Here is a 13,715-nt window from a genome sequence, read left to right on the forward strand (position 1 = left end):
TCATAGCAACAGACTGACCTAAATAATGAGTTGGGTACTCTGACCCTATTAAAGGAAACAGAAGCCTTCGCACTAATTAGCTGGAGATAAGCAATGAAAAGAATTGCTTATCTCCTGCTTATATTACCTGAAGTGTGCCTTCAACTTCACTTTGTTCCCTCTACCTCCTGTCGTATTTATGTGGCACTGCTTTTCATTTTGCACAGAATATTTCATTTTATTCTCCCACTTGCTCTGTGTCACAGTAAATAGTAGCACCGTCCTTTCTGAATTTGAAGCCACTGGGATCAAGCCCTACCCCAAAGGCTAGATCCATTCCTGAGTGAGAGGGCCAAACTGTGAGAAGGGGTTGAATAGACTAGGCCTCTATCCTCTGGAGTTTAGAAGAATGAAGGCTATCTGATTGAAATGTATTCAATTCTTGGAGGGTTTGACAGGGCTAAAGCCAAGAGGCAGTGTGCCTTGGCTGGTGAGTCTAGAATGAGGGGCATTGTCTTAACATGAAATGAGGAGGATTTTCTTCACTCAGAAGGTTGTGAATCTTTGGAATTCCCTTTTTTTTAATTCATTCGTGGGATGTGGGTTCACTGGCTGGGCCAGCATTTATTGCCTATCCCTAGTCACCCTTGAGAAGGTGGTGGTGAGCTGCCTTCTTGAACTGCTGCAGTGCATGTGGTGTAGGTACACCCACACAGTGCTGTCAGGGAGGGAGTTCCAGGCTTTTGACCTAGTGACAGTGAAGGAACGGCGATATATTTCCAAGCCAGGATGGTGAGTGACTTGGAGGGGAACTTCCCATCTATCTGCTGCCCTTGTCCTTCTAGATGGTAGTAGTCATGGGTTTGGAAGGTGCTGTTGAAGAAGCCTTGGCGAATTCCTGCAGTGCATCTTGTAGATGGTACACACTGCTGCTACTGTGCGTCGGTGGTGGAGGGAGTGAATGCTTGTGGATGTGGTGCCAAACAAGGAGGCTGCTTTGACCTATTGAGAGGGATGTGGATTCTCATACATATTCAATATCCATTCAGACTGATTGATAGATCCTCTCCAAGGGAATCATGGGATATGAGGATAGGAAGGGAGAGAGTTGAGGTAAGAGTTCAACCATGAGCTTACTGATTGGTGGAGCAGGTTCGATGGGCCCAGTGCCTAATCCTGTTCATATGCCCTTATGTTCTTCCAGCCCTATGAACCTTCAAGACATTCATGCTCCTCCAATTCTGGCCTCTCGCACATCACTGATTTTCTTTGCTTCAACATTGGCAGCTGCGCCTTCAGCCACCGAGGCTCTAGGTTCTCAGAAAAACCTCCCTGAACATCTCTGCCTCACTCTCTGCTTCCTTTAAAACTCAAGTTAAAACCTATCTCTTTGACCAAGATTTTGGTTACCTGTGCTAATGGCCTGAAGTTTGCCCTTGTCGGGTGGGCTTGGCGGGAACGGGCGGGGGGGCGGTCGGGATGCTGAACGCCGCCTGCGATCGGCTCCGCACCGCGATTTCATGGCTACATGGGTTGTGAGCGGCAGCGCCCAGTGCTGCCTGTGTAGGCCGGGGGTGGGGAGAAGGAGGAGAGCCGGGCCTCGCGCTCAGTTAAAAAAAAAAATTAATAAATAGAGTAAAAATTGAATGAAACATGTCCCCTCATGTGTCTGTGTCACATGAGATGGGACACATTTTAATGTCAAAATAAAGGTTTCATTTAAACAGAATTAGCTTTAGGAAAGTTCATCCCGCTCGTGGATGAGGTTTCCTAAAAAATGTAAAGGCCGCTTGACCTTTTCACCTGCCTGGACGGGCAGTGTAAACTTCAAGTTAATTAGGTCTTTCATGGCCTTACTAGGCCTTTCAATTATCAGCGGACGCGCAGCCAACTCCACCAAGCGCTTACCAAACAAAATATCGCAGGAGTTGCGATGACATAGGGACACACGCCCGACATCAAGGCGCATCATATTACATTTCAGCATGTCAGGGAGCACTCCCAACACACTGAAGGTAAAATTCAGGCCAATATCCCCTTTGCCTTCAGTGTTTTATTTTGTTCAATAACACCCCTGTGAAGTGCCGTAAGATGCTTTATTACATTAAAGGCACCATATAAATGCAGTGTTGTTGGCACTGGATGAAATGAATCCCGATTTTGTTACAGGACCACCTGATCTCTTCTAGAGGCTTTCAGGTCCTCAGTGTAGTATCATCTGTGGAGTACAAATCAACCATCTGGAATTGAATGGTAGTGCTTCATCCATTTTTTAAAATTTACTCTTTCATGGATATGGGCATCACTGGCAAGACCAGTATTTGCTGCCCATCCCTCATTGCCCTTGAACTGAGTGGCTTGCTAAGCTATCTCAGAGGGCACTTAAAAGTCAACCACATTACTGTGGGTCTGGAGTCACATGTAGGCCAGACCAGGTAAGGATGGCAGAGAACGAGATGGGATTTTATGACAATTGCTTTTCATTTCCATACTATTAATTGAATTCAAATTCCACCAGCTGCTGTGGTGGGATTTGAACCTGTGTCCCCAGAGCATCCAGTCCCTCTGGATTACTAAAACAAAAACAGAATGACCTGGAAAAACTCAGCAGGTCTGGCAGCATCGGCGGAGAAGAAAAGAGTTGACGTTTCGAGTCCTCATGACCCTTCAACAGGTCATGAGGACTCGAAACGTCAACTCTTTTATTCTCCGCCGATGCTGCCAGACCTGCTGAGTTTTTCCAGGTAATTCTGTTTTCGTTTTGGATTTCCAACATCCGCAGTTTTTTGTTTTTACCTCTGGATTACTAGTCCAGTGACCTTACCACAATGCCTCCAACCACCCCCACCACCGCCCCCACTACCCCCCACCCCCCGCCCCCGCCCCCGCACAACACCCCCCCCCCCCCCCCCCGCCCATAATTTGCTTGCATATATTCATTGTCACTGGGTCAAAATCCTGGAACTCCCTCCCTAACAGCACTGTGGATGTACCTACACAATATGGACTGCAGCGGTTCAAGAAGGCAGCTCACCACCACCTTCTCAAGGGCAATTAGAGATGGGTAATAAATGCTGGCTGAGCCAGAATAAAAAGAAATAGAACTAAATTACTAATATTCCCTCCTTCTCTGCCTCATGTAATTTCAGAATTGTCCCAGTCTATGACACATTGCTCGTTTATTGTTATAATCACACCAAGATCAATAAATCCATATTTGTTCACATCAAAGTTCAATCAGTTTAACATCAATAATGGAATGCATGGGCTTCACAGACACAAGGGTACTGTAAGACAATCAGAACACAAACTGTGACATGATTTAATGTGCTACCAAGTTTAACATTACAGAATTCATTCCTGAATTGAAGTCGTAACCTGTCACCATTCCGGAGAACCCCACTTAATTGCCCCACATTCTTAACTGTTGGTTCAAGAACAGTCAGTTTTGGGAAGAATTTTTGGTATGGGCAATGTTCAGCTGTTTTATTCACCTCTCTGTGTCATATCTGACAAACTTTTTAGCACAATATTTTTACTGACACTTGCATGATCTTCTGCACTCAAGACTGAGGGGTGACATCATCGAGGTCTTTAAAGTCATGAAATGGTTTGATAAGTTAGATATAGAGGATATGTTCCCCACTTTGTGGGTAAAACCAAAACTAGGGGCCATAAATATAATGTAAACGCTCATAAATCCAGTAGGAAATTCAGGAGAAACCTTTTTATCCAGAGAGTAGTGAGAATGTGGCTGCAAGGGATGGTTGAAGCTAATAGCATAGAGGCATTTCAAGGGAAGTTGGATACGCACATGAGGGAGGATGAATTAGAAAGATCTGTTGATTGTGTCAGATGCAGTAGGTGGGAGGAGGTTCCTGTGGAGCATAAATATCAGGACAGACCAGTTGGCCTGTTTCTGTGCTGGAAATTTTATGTAATATACCTTTCATCCAGGACCAGTTTCTTTTAGAATATTTATAGTCACCAGTAACCAATTGTACAATTTGAGGGAAGGCCATTTCTACCACTGCAATCTTTAAAAAAAGGCCAACAATTTTTATGAAGTTGTTAAATATACCATTTATAAGCCAATAAAACAGATTCTGCCTTGAACCTTGATACTTAGTCACAGCAGGTAGTCCAGATCACATGATCTCATTGTGACATATCTCGATAGTTTCCATTTTCACAATGATAAGTATTCTGATCTTCTCCCAATTCTTCACGTGCTATTCCCCTTTTCTTCCTCCAGCTGTCTTTCCGGGCTCCATTGATTTCGCCTGTAGCACCATAGGACATCTTTTTCTTTGGACTGATGTAGCTCTCATCGTTAAGTTCTGTCTCCTCAGCCAGTTCATCCTGGCTAATGATGCCACACTTATCTTCACTTGTGTTCTCGGGGTCAGCCCAGTCCTGCTTCTCACCTGAAGCAAAGATTCCGTAGAATATGACTCCGCTGTAATGGACCACTGAGGCGATCACAAACACATTCTGCCACTCTTCACGTGTCTGAAAGCGATTAATTAAAAACACGTCAGAAAAACATGATGGTTTTCAATGAATTGTCAAAGAAAGAAGAAGCTTTCTCAATCTCCCAAATGTTTATAGCCAATAAATATTTTTTCAAAGTGTAGTCACTATTGTAATGCAGGGAAAGAAGCAGCTAATTTGAACACAGCAAGCTCCTACAAACAACAATAAAATAAATCATCTGTTTACAGTTGTTATTTGAGGGTTAATAATTGGCCAGGGCACCAAGAAGAACATCCTCAATCTTCTTTGATCTTTACATCCAGCAGAGAGTGAAGATGGGGGCCTCAATTATTATTTCATTGAGAGACTCAGCTCCACCAACAGTGCAGCACTCCTTCTGCGCCGCATTGGGAGTATCAACCTAGATTTTGGCTCAAAACTCTAGAGTGGTTCTTGAGCCCATAAACTTCTGACAAAGAGGTGAGAGTGCTACTAATTGAGCCAAGGCTGACACATTAAGGCCATGTGGATCATGAAACAGAAAAGGATACTATGGCCCACGCCAATTTGGATCAACTGTTCATTTCATATTTTTAAATCAAGATGAAGATAACACATCAATAACATAAAATGCAATGAAACCAATATGTAGCTGCCATGTTGTCACCTGCAACCTCCACTATATATAAACTTTGAGATGTCCGACACTTCAGCCCCTTTAACCAAGCAATAACAGTTTAGGCAGCAGCTTTCTGCACCACACACTGGCCGATTGAGTTCATAGAATCATAGGAGGCCATTCAGGCCATCATGTCTGGGCTAGCTCTTTGAAAGAGCTATCTAAGAGCACTCCCCCCCTCTTCCCCCAAAGCCCAACAGATTTTACCTTTTCAGGCATGTATCCAATTCCCTTTTGAAAGTTACTATTGAATCTGCTTCCACCGCCCTTTCAGACAGTGCGTTCCAGAGTGTAACTCACAGAGAAAAACAGTTTTTTCTCATTTCCCTTCTGGTTACTAACCAGTGGGAATAGTTTCTCCCTATCTACTCTATCAAAATCTCTTATAATGTTGAACACCTGTATTAAATCTCCCCTTAACCATTTCAATATGAAGGAGAACAACCCCAGTTTCTCCACTCTCTCATTCCTGCTACCACTCTTAGAAATCTCCTCCAGACTCTCTCCAAGGCCTCTGCTATTTTCCCTAAAGTTTGGTGCTTAGACTGTGACACGACACTCCAGCTGAGAAACTGCAGAACATTGTCATCTAAAAACAGACAGAGTGCTTGGTTATACCTTGTGTATCGTCATTGCTCCAACAATTAATGGACAAATCATTCCCGACAGCGTTCCCACGCCATTGGATATCCCCATCAGAATGCTGGCATAGCGAGGGGCGATGTCCAAGTGATTTACATTGAACCCTGGATTGAACAACAGTAGGACATAATCTTAATCAGATGTGAATGGACTGTAGAGACATTTCGTTGTCATAGATAATGCAGCAGGCGTACTTTGTAGTGCAGCGAATAGTGTCCCTGCCTCTGAGCTAGTAGCTCTGGGTTCGAGTCCCTGTCCACGAATTTGATGGCCAAGGAAAGTGTGTTCATAATATGGCCAAGCCAGTTGATTATCAACTTATAGATCCCTCCAACACATGCCAATGGTGGAAAAGGGTCCTGGTCAGCCATGTGATGGAAAGAACATTGGAACCTCTATCCAGAGCTCCAGACTACAAGCTGTATGTAAAAGTGCATGTTGCCACAGAAGCTCAGATTCCTTAGAGGGCCAGTTTGCTGGATAGCTGATGAGTAATCAGATTGGTGCCAACAGCAACGATTTTAAAACCCTTTCAGGCTGGGGGGTGATTCGGGACCTGCCTCCTTGCTTACCCGTGGTGGAGGTCATGGCGCTGTGTGTCGGGACCTGGCTCTGGGCAGGGAACTGAAGAAGAAAGGGCTTCCCTTTGCTTCTAAGGATACTTGAAAACACGTGACAATAGTTTAAGGCTCTGAAGATCCATCACTTATGAGCCTTTTTGGTGGTGACTAGTAGAAATTTCGCCCTGGCACCGAGCCTGCAATAACAATAACTCACATCCATTTAGCATCGTCAATGTAGTAAAATATCCCAAGATGCTTCACCGGTGTGTGACCAAATGAAATTTGACATTGATCCATGTCAAGGTGTGATTCAGACAGAAGACCAAAAAGCTTTGGGCTAAGAGGTGGGTTTTTAAGGAGTGTCTTAAAGTAGGAGAGAGAGGGAGATGGAAAAGTTTAGGGAAGGAATTCCAGAGCTTAGGACCTAGGCAGCTTGGATGAGATGCTGTCACCTTGTTAGGCTGATTTCTGGGCTGAGTTGCCAGTGTTGCCAATATCTGCCTGCCCTTTGGGAACAAAATGGAGAGATTCAGCACTCCCAGCCAAGTGTGGAACTTTTAAGGAGCTCTCAGCTGTGCAACCCATAACTTTCTATCAGTCATGGATGGGAGGTGGGGGCGGCAGAGGGGGTGCAGCTCCCCCTGGGAGGCTATGGCCGCAGAATGACCTGTGCCGTTCTTGGCCAACATCTTGGTCCCAGATTCCTCTCACTTGCATTGCAAAGCACGTCCTGTGTTCTGGTGAGCAGGATGTCCTCAATTCCACATGCCCAGCAAGGATGCTACAAAATGCAATCCGTACTATTCTTATTCACCGCACCACCACCCCCCACCCCCCACCCCCACTGCCGCCACCCCCACCCCCCCCCACCCCTCATGCCTGTTATTTCCTGCACCTCATTTGGTGCCTAAAATCAGAAAATGATACAGCCCAGAAGGAGGCCATTCAGCCGGTCGTGCCTGTGCTGGCTCTTTGAAAGAGCTATCTAATTAGTCCCACTGCCCGTACCCTTTCCCCATAGCCCTGAAAACTGAATCCTTTCAAGTATTTATCCAATTCCTTTTTGAAAATTACTATTGACTCAGCTTCCACTGCCCTTTCAGGCAGCACGTTCTAGATCACAACAACTTGTTGCTTAGAAAAAATCTCAATGTTAAGACTAGTTCTTCAACCCTGCATGGCTCTCTGGTAGAGAGTTGCAATCGTGCAGAATACAGGCAGGAGCAATCTGGCTGCAGTGCCTGACTTATCTCCATCACCGACTCATACTCATCTTTCATTCGAGAATGGGCTTTCCTGCTGGGAGCCTTAAAATTGCTTTGGTTCATGTACAATTGAGGGGGTGTCACGGCCTCAGTTATTATGCACATGTGTTAGCTTCTGCTACTGTCCCAACAGTATGACAAGAGAAACCACTTGCTTCATGAATCACCCAGCGCAAAAACAAACAAGTCATGCATGCGTCGGCTCTTTCAGAGATAAATCCAATTAGTTCCATTCCCTGCTCCACTTTGGCCCCTTGGCCTTGCTGTCTCTTTTCCTTTTCAAATCTACGACCCTTTCACCTTTAAAAGTCATGACTGAACCTGCTTCATCCAGCCTTTCAGGCAGCACATTGCAGGGAAAAGACCCTGAACCATACTGCGCTGATTTCTAGAAATTACATTACGTTTGAGAGCTCAGCAAAGCAGCAACCAGCGGAGGCAGTAAAAGAAAAGCGGTGTCACTGCAGGAGTCTCGTGTGTCCGTTCCAAGGGTAAGGAGTGGAGTAGGTTGTCACAGTATTTGTGGAGCTACTTCCATAAAGGGGAGATAGCGGCATAGTGGGAATGTCACTTGGTAATCAAGATGCTCAAGCTAATATTCTGGAGACATGGGTTCAAATCCCAACATGTAGCAGCTGGTGGAATTTAAATTTGATTAATTAATAAAGAATGAGGAATTTAAAGCTAGTCTCAGTAATGGTGACTATGACCCTATCATCAATTGTTGTAAAAATCCATCTGGTTCACAAACGCCCTTAGGAAGGATGTCTGCCAAATCTGGCCAATGTGATGCCAGACCCACAGCAATATGTTTGACTCTTAACTGCCCTCTGAAATGGCCCAGCAATCCATTCAGAATCACAGTGCAGAAGACGCCCTTCGGCCCATCGAGTCTGCACCGACACGTGAGAAACACCTGACCTATCTACCTAACCCCATTTACCAGCACTTGGCCCACAGCCTTGAATGTTATGACGCGCCAAGTGCTCATCCAGGTACTTTTTAAAGGATGTGAGGCAACTCGCCTCCACCACCCTCCCAGGCAGCGCATTCCAGACCATCACTACCCTCTGGGTAAAAAAGTTTTTCCTCACATCCCCCCTAAATCTCCTGCCCCTCACTTGAACTTATACCCCCTTGTGACTGACCCTTCAACTAAGGGGAACAGCTGCTCCCTATCCACCCTGTCCATGCCCCTCATAATCTTGTACACCTCGATCAGGTCGCCCCTCAGTCTTCTTTGCTCCAGCGAAAACAACCCAAGTCTATCCAACATCTCTTCATAACTTAAATGTTTCATCCCAGGCAACATCCTGGTGAATCTCCTCTGCACCCCCTCCAGTACAATCACATCCTTCCTATAATGTGGTGACCAGAACTGCACACAGTACTCCAGCTGTGGCCTCATCAAGGTTCTATACAACTCCAACATGACCTCCCTCCTTTTGTAATCTATGCCTCGATTGATAAAGGCAAGTGTCCCATCTGCCTTTTTCACCACCACCCCACTAACATGCCCCTCTGCCTTCAGAGATCTATGGACACACACACCAAGGTCCCTTTGTTCCTCAGAACTTCCTAGTGCCATGCCATTCATTGAATACTTCCTTGTCAAATTATTCCTTCCAAAGTGTATCACCTCACACTTTTCAGGGTTAAATTCCATCTGCCACTTATCTGCCCATTTGACCACCCCGTCTATATCTTCCTGTAGCCCAAGATACTCAACCTCACTGGTAACCATCCGGCTAATCTTTATGTCATCCACAAATTTACTAATCCTACTCCCCATATAGTCATCTATGTCGTTTATATAAATGACAAATAATAGGGGACCGAGCACAGATCCACGTGGTACGCCGCTGGACACTGGCTTCCAGTCACTAAAGCATCCTTCTGTCATCACCCTGCAACTAAGCCAATTTTGAATCCACCTAATCAAATTACCCTGTATCCCATGTGCCTTTGCCTTCTTTATAAGTCTCCCATGTGGGACCTTGTCAAAGGCTTTGCTGAAATCCATATAAACTACATCAACTACACTACCCTCATCTACACACCTGGTCACCCCCTCAAAACATTCAATCAAATTTGTTATTTATGACCTCCCTCTGACAAAGCCATGCTAACTATCCCTGATCAAACCTTGCCTCTCCAAGTGGAGATAGATACACTCCTTCAGAAATTTCCCAACCACTGATGTAAGACTCACTGGCCTGTAGTTCCCTGGCTTATCTCTACAGCCCTTCTTAAGTAGCGGAACCACATTAGCTGTTCTCCAGTCCTCTGCAACTCCCCCGTGGCCAGAGAGGAATTAAAAATTCGGGTCAGAGCCCTTGCGATCTCCTCCCTTGCCTCCCTCAGCAGTCTGGGACACAAATCATCTGGACCTGGAGATTTGTCCACTTTTAAGCCTGCCAACACGTCCAATACCTTGTCACTCCCTATATCAATTTGCTTAAAAACCTCGCAGTCTCTCTCCCTGAGTTCGATACCTTCATTCTCATTCTCTTGGGTAAAGACGGGTGTGAAGTATTCATTCAACACTCTAGCAATGTCCTCTGGCTCCACCCATAGATTGCCCCCTTTGTCCCTTATGGGCCCTACTCTTTCCCTGGTTATCCTCTTCCCATTGATATATCAATGGGAATATCTTTGGATTTTCCCTACTTTTACCAGCCAGAGCTTTCTCATATCCCCTCTTTGCTCAGTTCAAGGGCAATTAGGGATGGGCAGTAAATGATGGCCTTGCCATTGGTGCCCACATCCTATGATAAGAATAAAATAAAACCTTGCTCTTTATCTTACAGAACCAAGGTGCGTGAGTCGAATTAAGATACAGATCATGATTTAACTGAATGTAGAAATATGTTCAAAGGGCTGAATGGCCTCCTCCTGTTCCAAAGTTCCTAAACTAACCTTACTTTCCAAGCATCATTCGATGCCAAAGCAACTGGTCCATAAAGAGAATATAATGGAGAAGTATTCATGAACAATAAGAAACAAATAACTCAATTGGATGCAGATGATTAAAATAGAAGATGACCTACCAGAAATCGCAAATCCACTAAATCCAACAGCAAGGACCAAAAAAGAGATTGCAACACCTCTGGTGTGGGAGTAGCCAACAATCAGCAACAGGGTAGCCTCCATGCCAAAGCCTTTGGAAAATAAAGCTTTATATTAGTGGCTGGAATCATCATTTCAACCTATATCCAAAACTTGGCTTTGCATATCCAAGACCCATTCACCAATCACTCCTGAGCTTGTGATCTTTGGCTCTCTGTTCAGCACTGCCTCAGTTTAAAAACTCTCATCCTTGTTTTCAAATCCCTTCATGGTCTTTCCCCTCCCCATCTTTGTGATCTCTTCCAGCTGTACAACCCTCCAGGATCTCCGCACTCCTCAAACTCTGGTCTCTTGCACACTTCAATTTTAATTGGTCCACCATTGGTGGTCGTGCCTTCAGTTTCCCCACCACCTTCTCAAGGGCAATAAATGCTGGCCTGGCCAGTGATGCCCACATCCAATGAATAATAAAACAACAGATTGCCTGGCTAGGTTTTTGAGGGTGGGACTCGCTCCCACCGAGGGGCAGAAGTCTAACCTGAGCCTGTTTAGCCCATCCCCAGTGTGTTATTTTGCTGCAGGACAGGCTTTTTAATAATTGGTCCATTTGAGATTGACTGTCCTTCTGGTGGGTGGGGGGGACACCTCCTTGTAACCCAGCCCCTGACCTACGCTCCTGTGAAACAGACTTTACTATGTTAAATGATAAATGTAAGTTGTTATTGTAAACTTCTTTTGTAAACATCATTAGTGTCAAACGAATAATTACAGTAACATTAATCCCCTTTTGCCAACAGTCGTGAGATTATTGCCTCTCCTCACATGTAACAATGGGTGAAGGTTATGAACCCTGGTGTTGCGCTTTGAGTGGGTTCTGGCATAAAGTGTGCGTGCCCATATCGCTGGGCCAGAGAGCTGATGGACGTAGCTTTCCCTGGAAGTGTTCACCGTTCATCTCCTCTCCGGGTCCCATCCTGCTAATCTTTGCAGGAGAGACTTGAAGGTAAAGATGGGGAAGTGATACCTGGCACCATTGGGAGGTATCAAATTAGGCTGATTGACTGATCAGAAAAAGCGTCATGGCACAGCATGATGTTAACTTTGTCCAACATTTTCTCTGGGCACCATACACTTTAGGCAGAGGAAGGAAGAGTGCAACGGAACTTAATTAGAATACAAACATAAGAACATATGAAATAGGAACAGGAGTAGACCATTCGGCCCCTCGAGCCTGCATCACCATTCAATAAGACATGGCTGATCTGTTTGTGTTTCAACTTGCACATTCTCATCTACCCCTGATAACCTTTGATTCCCTTACCTAACAAGAATCCACCTCTGCTTTAAGAATATTCAATGACTCCACCTCCACCACTTTTTGAGGCAGAGTTCCAAAGTCACACAACCCTCTGAGAGAAAAAAATTCTCCTCATCTCTGTCCTAAAAGGGTGACCCCTAATTTTAAAACTGTGCCCCCCTAGTTCTGGACTCACCCACAAGAGGAAACATCCTTTCCAACTCCACCTTGTCAAGGCCATTCAGGATCTTGTATACTTCAATCAAATCACCCCTCACTCTTCTAAACTCCAGTGAAAACAAACCTAGTCTGTCTAACCTTTCCTCATAAGACAACCCACTCATTCCAGGTGTTAATCTAGTAAACCTCCTCTGAACCACCTCCAACACATTTACATCCTTCCTTAAATAAGGAGACTAAAACTACACAAAGTATTCGGGATGTGGTCTCACCAATGCCCTGTATAACTGAAGCATAACATCCTTACTTTTACGTTCAGTTCCTCTCATAGTAAAGGATAGCATTCCATTAGCCTTAATTACTTGCTGTACCTGCATACTAGCACGAGAATACCTAGATCCCTCTGCACCTCCGAATTCTGCAGTTGTTCTCCATTTAAGTAATAACCTACTTTTTTATTCTCCCTGCCAAAGTGAACAACTTCACATTTTCCCACATTAAACTCCATCTGCCAGATTTTTCCCCCTCACTCAGCCTATTTAGATCCATCTGTAACCTCCTTAGATAAAAAGAAACAAACTGCGGATGCTGGAAATCCAAAACAAAAACAGAATTACCTGGAAAAACTCAGCAGGTCTGGCAGCATCGGCGGAGAAGAAAATAGTTGACGTTTCGAGTCCTAGGGCTCGAAACGTCAAATCTTTTCTTCTCCGCCGATGCTGCCAGACCTGCTGAGTTTTTCCAGGTAATTCTGTTTTTGTTTTGTAACCTCCTTAGGTCCACTTCACAACATACTTTCCTACCTATTTTTGTGACATCTTCAAATCTAGCTACCATTCCTTCGCTCCCCTCATCTAAATCATCGATATAAATAGTAAAAAATTGAGACTCCAGCACAGACCCCTGTAGAACTCCTCTCGGCACATCCTGCCAATCAGAAAAGAATGGCACTAGGGTTGCGGGACTTCGGTTATGTGGAGACTGGAGAAGCTGAAATTATTCTCCTTAGAGCAGCGGTTAATAAGAGATTTAATAAAGGTTTTAAACATTATGAAGAGTTTTGATAGAACAAGTCTGGAGAAACATTTTCCATCAACAGAGCCATCAGTAACCAACAGACACAATTTTAAGATAATTGGAAAAGGAACCAGAGACAAGGTGAGAAGAATTTTTTTTACACAGCGAATTGTTTTGATCTGGAATGGGAGCAGATTCAATACATTTCAGAAAGGAATTGGATAAATATTTGCAGAGGAAAAAGCAAGGGAATGGGGCTAATTGGATCACTTTTTCAAAGAGCTGGTACAGGGCTGGATGGGCTGAATGGCTTCCTCCTGTTCTGTAAGATTCTATGATCCTGCATTATTTGACAAAGGTGAAAGTAGGATGATGTTGAATGCACAAAGTTGTAAAGGTCAGTTCTCTCAGCATCAAATTGTCAGTGGTTGTCATGGAGAACACCGGCACACTCATTGTCTTGTCAAAAGCCTCTAGACATTTCATTGTTGCTCAGAAATACTTAGAAGGCCCTTGCTGAGGGCAGCTCAGAGACCTGAATGTCAGAG

At 44.6% G+C, this 13,715-nt stretch overlaps 1 protein-coding gene across 1 annotated transcript in view; it reads right to left on the reverse strand.

The window, feature by feature from the left end:
- Positions 1-3,952: 3,952 nt before the first annotated feature.
- Positions 3,953-13,715, reverse strand: part of slc17a8 (solute carrier family 17 member 8) — a 64,704-nt gene continuing 54,941 nt past the window's right edge. The window contains exons 10-12 of the mRNA XM_041216133.1: positions 10,655-10,765; positions 5,753-5,880; positions 3,953-4,491 (exon numbers count right to left, since the gene is read on the reverse strand). Of these exons, the coding sequence (XP_041072067.1) occupies positions 4,138-4,491; positions 5,753-5,880; positions 10,655-10,765 (593 nt within the window). The 3' untranslated portion in view covers positions 3,953-4,137. The remainder of the gene's footprint in view (positions 4,492-5,752; positions 5,881-10,654; positions 10,766-13,715) is intronic.

The sequence above is a fragment of the Carcharodon carcharias genome, chromosome 21 (genome assembly GCF_017639515.1).
Source record: "Carcharodon carcharias isolate sCarCar2 chromosome 21, sCarCar2.pri, whole genome shotgun sequence".
NCBI classification, from domain to species: Eukaryota; Metazoa; Chordata; class Chondrichthyes; order Lamniformes; family Lamnidae; genus Carcharodon; species Carcharodon carcharias.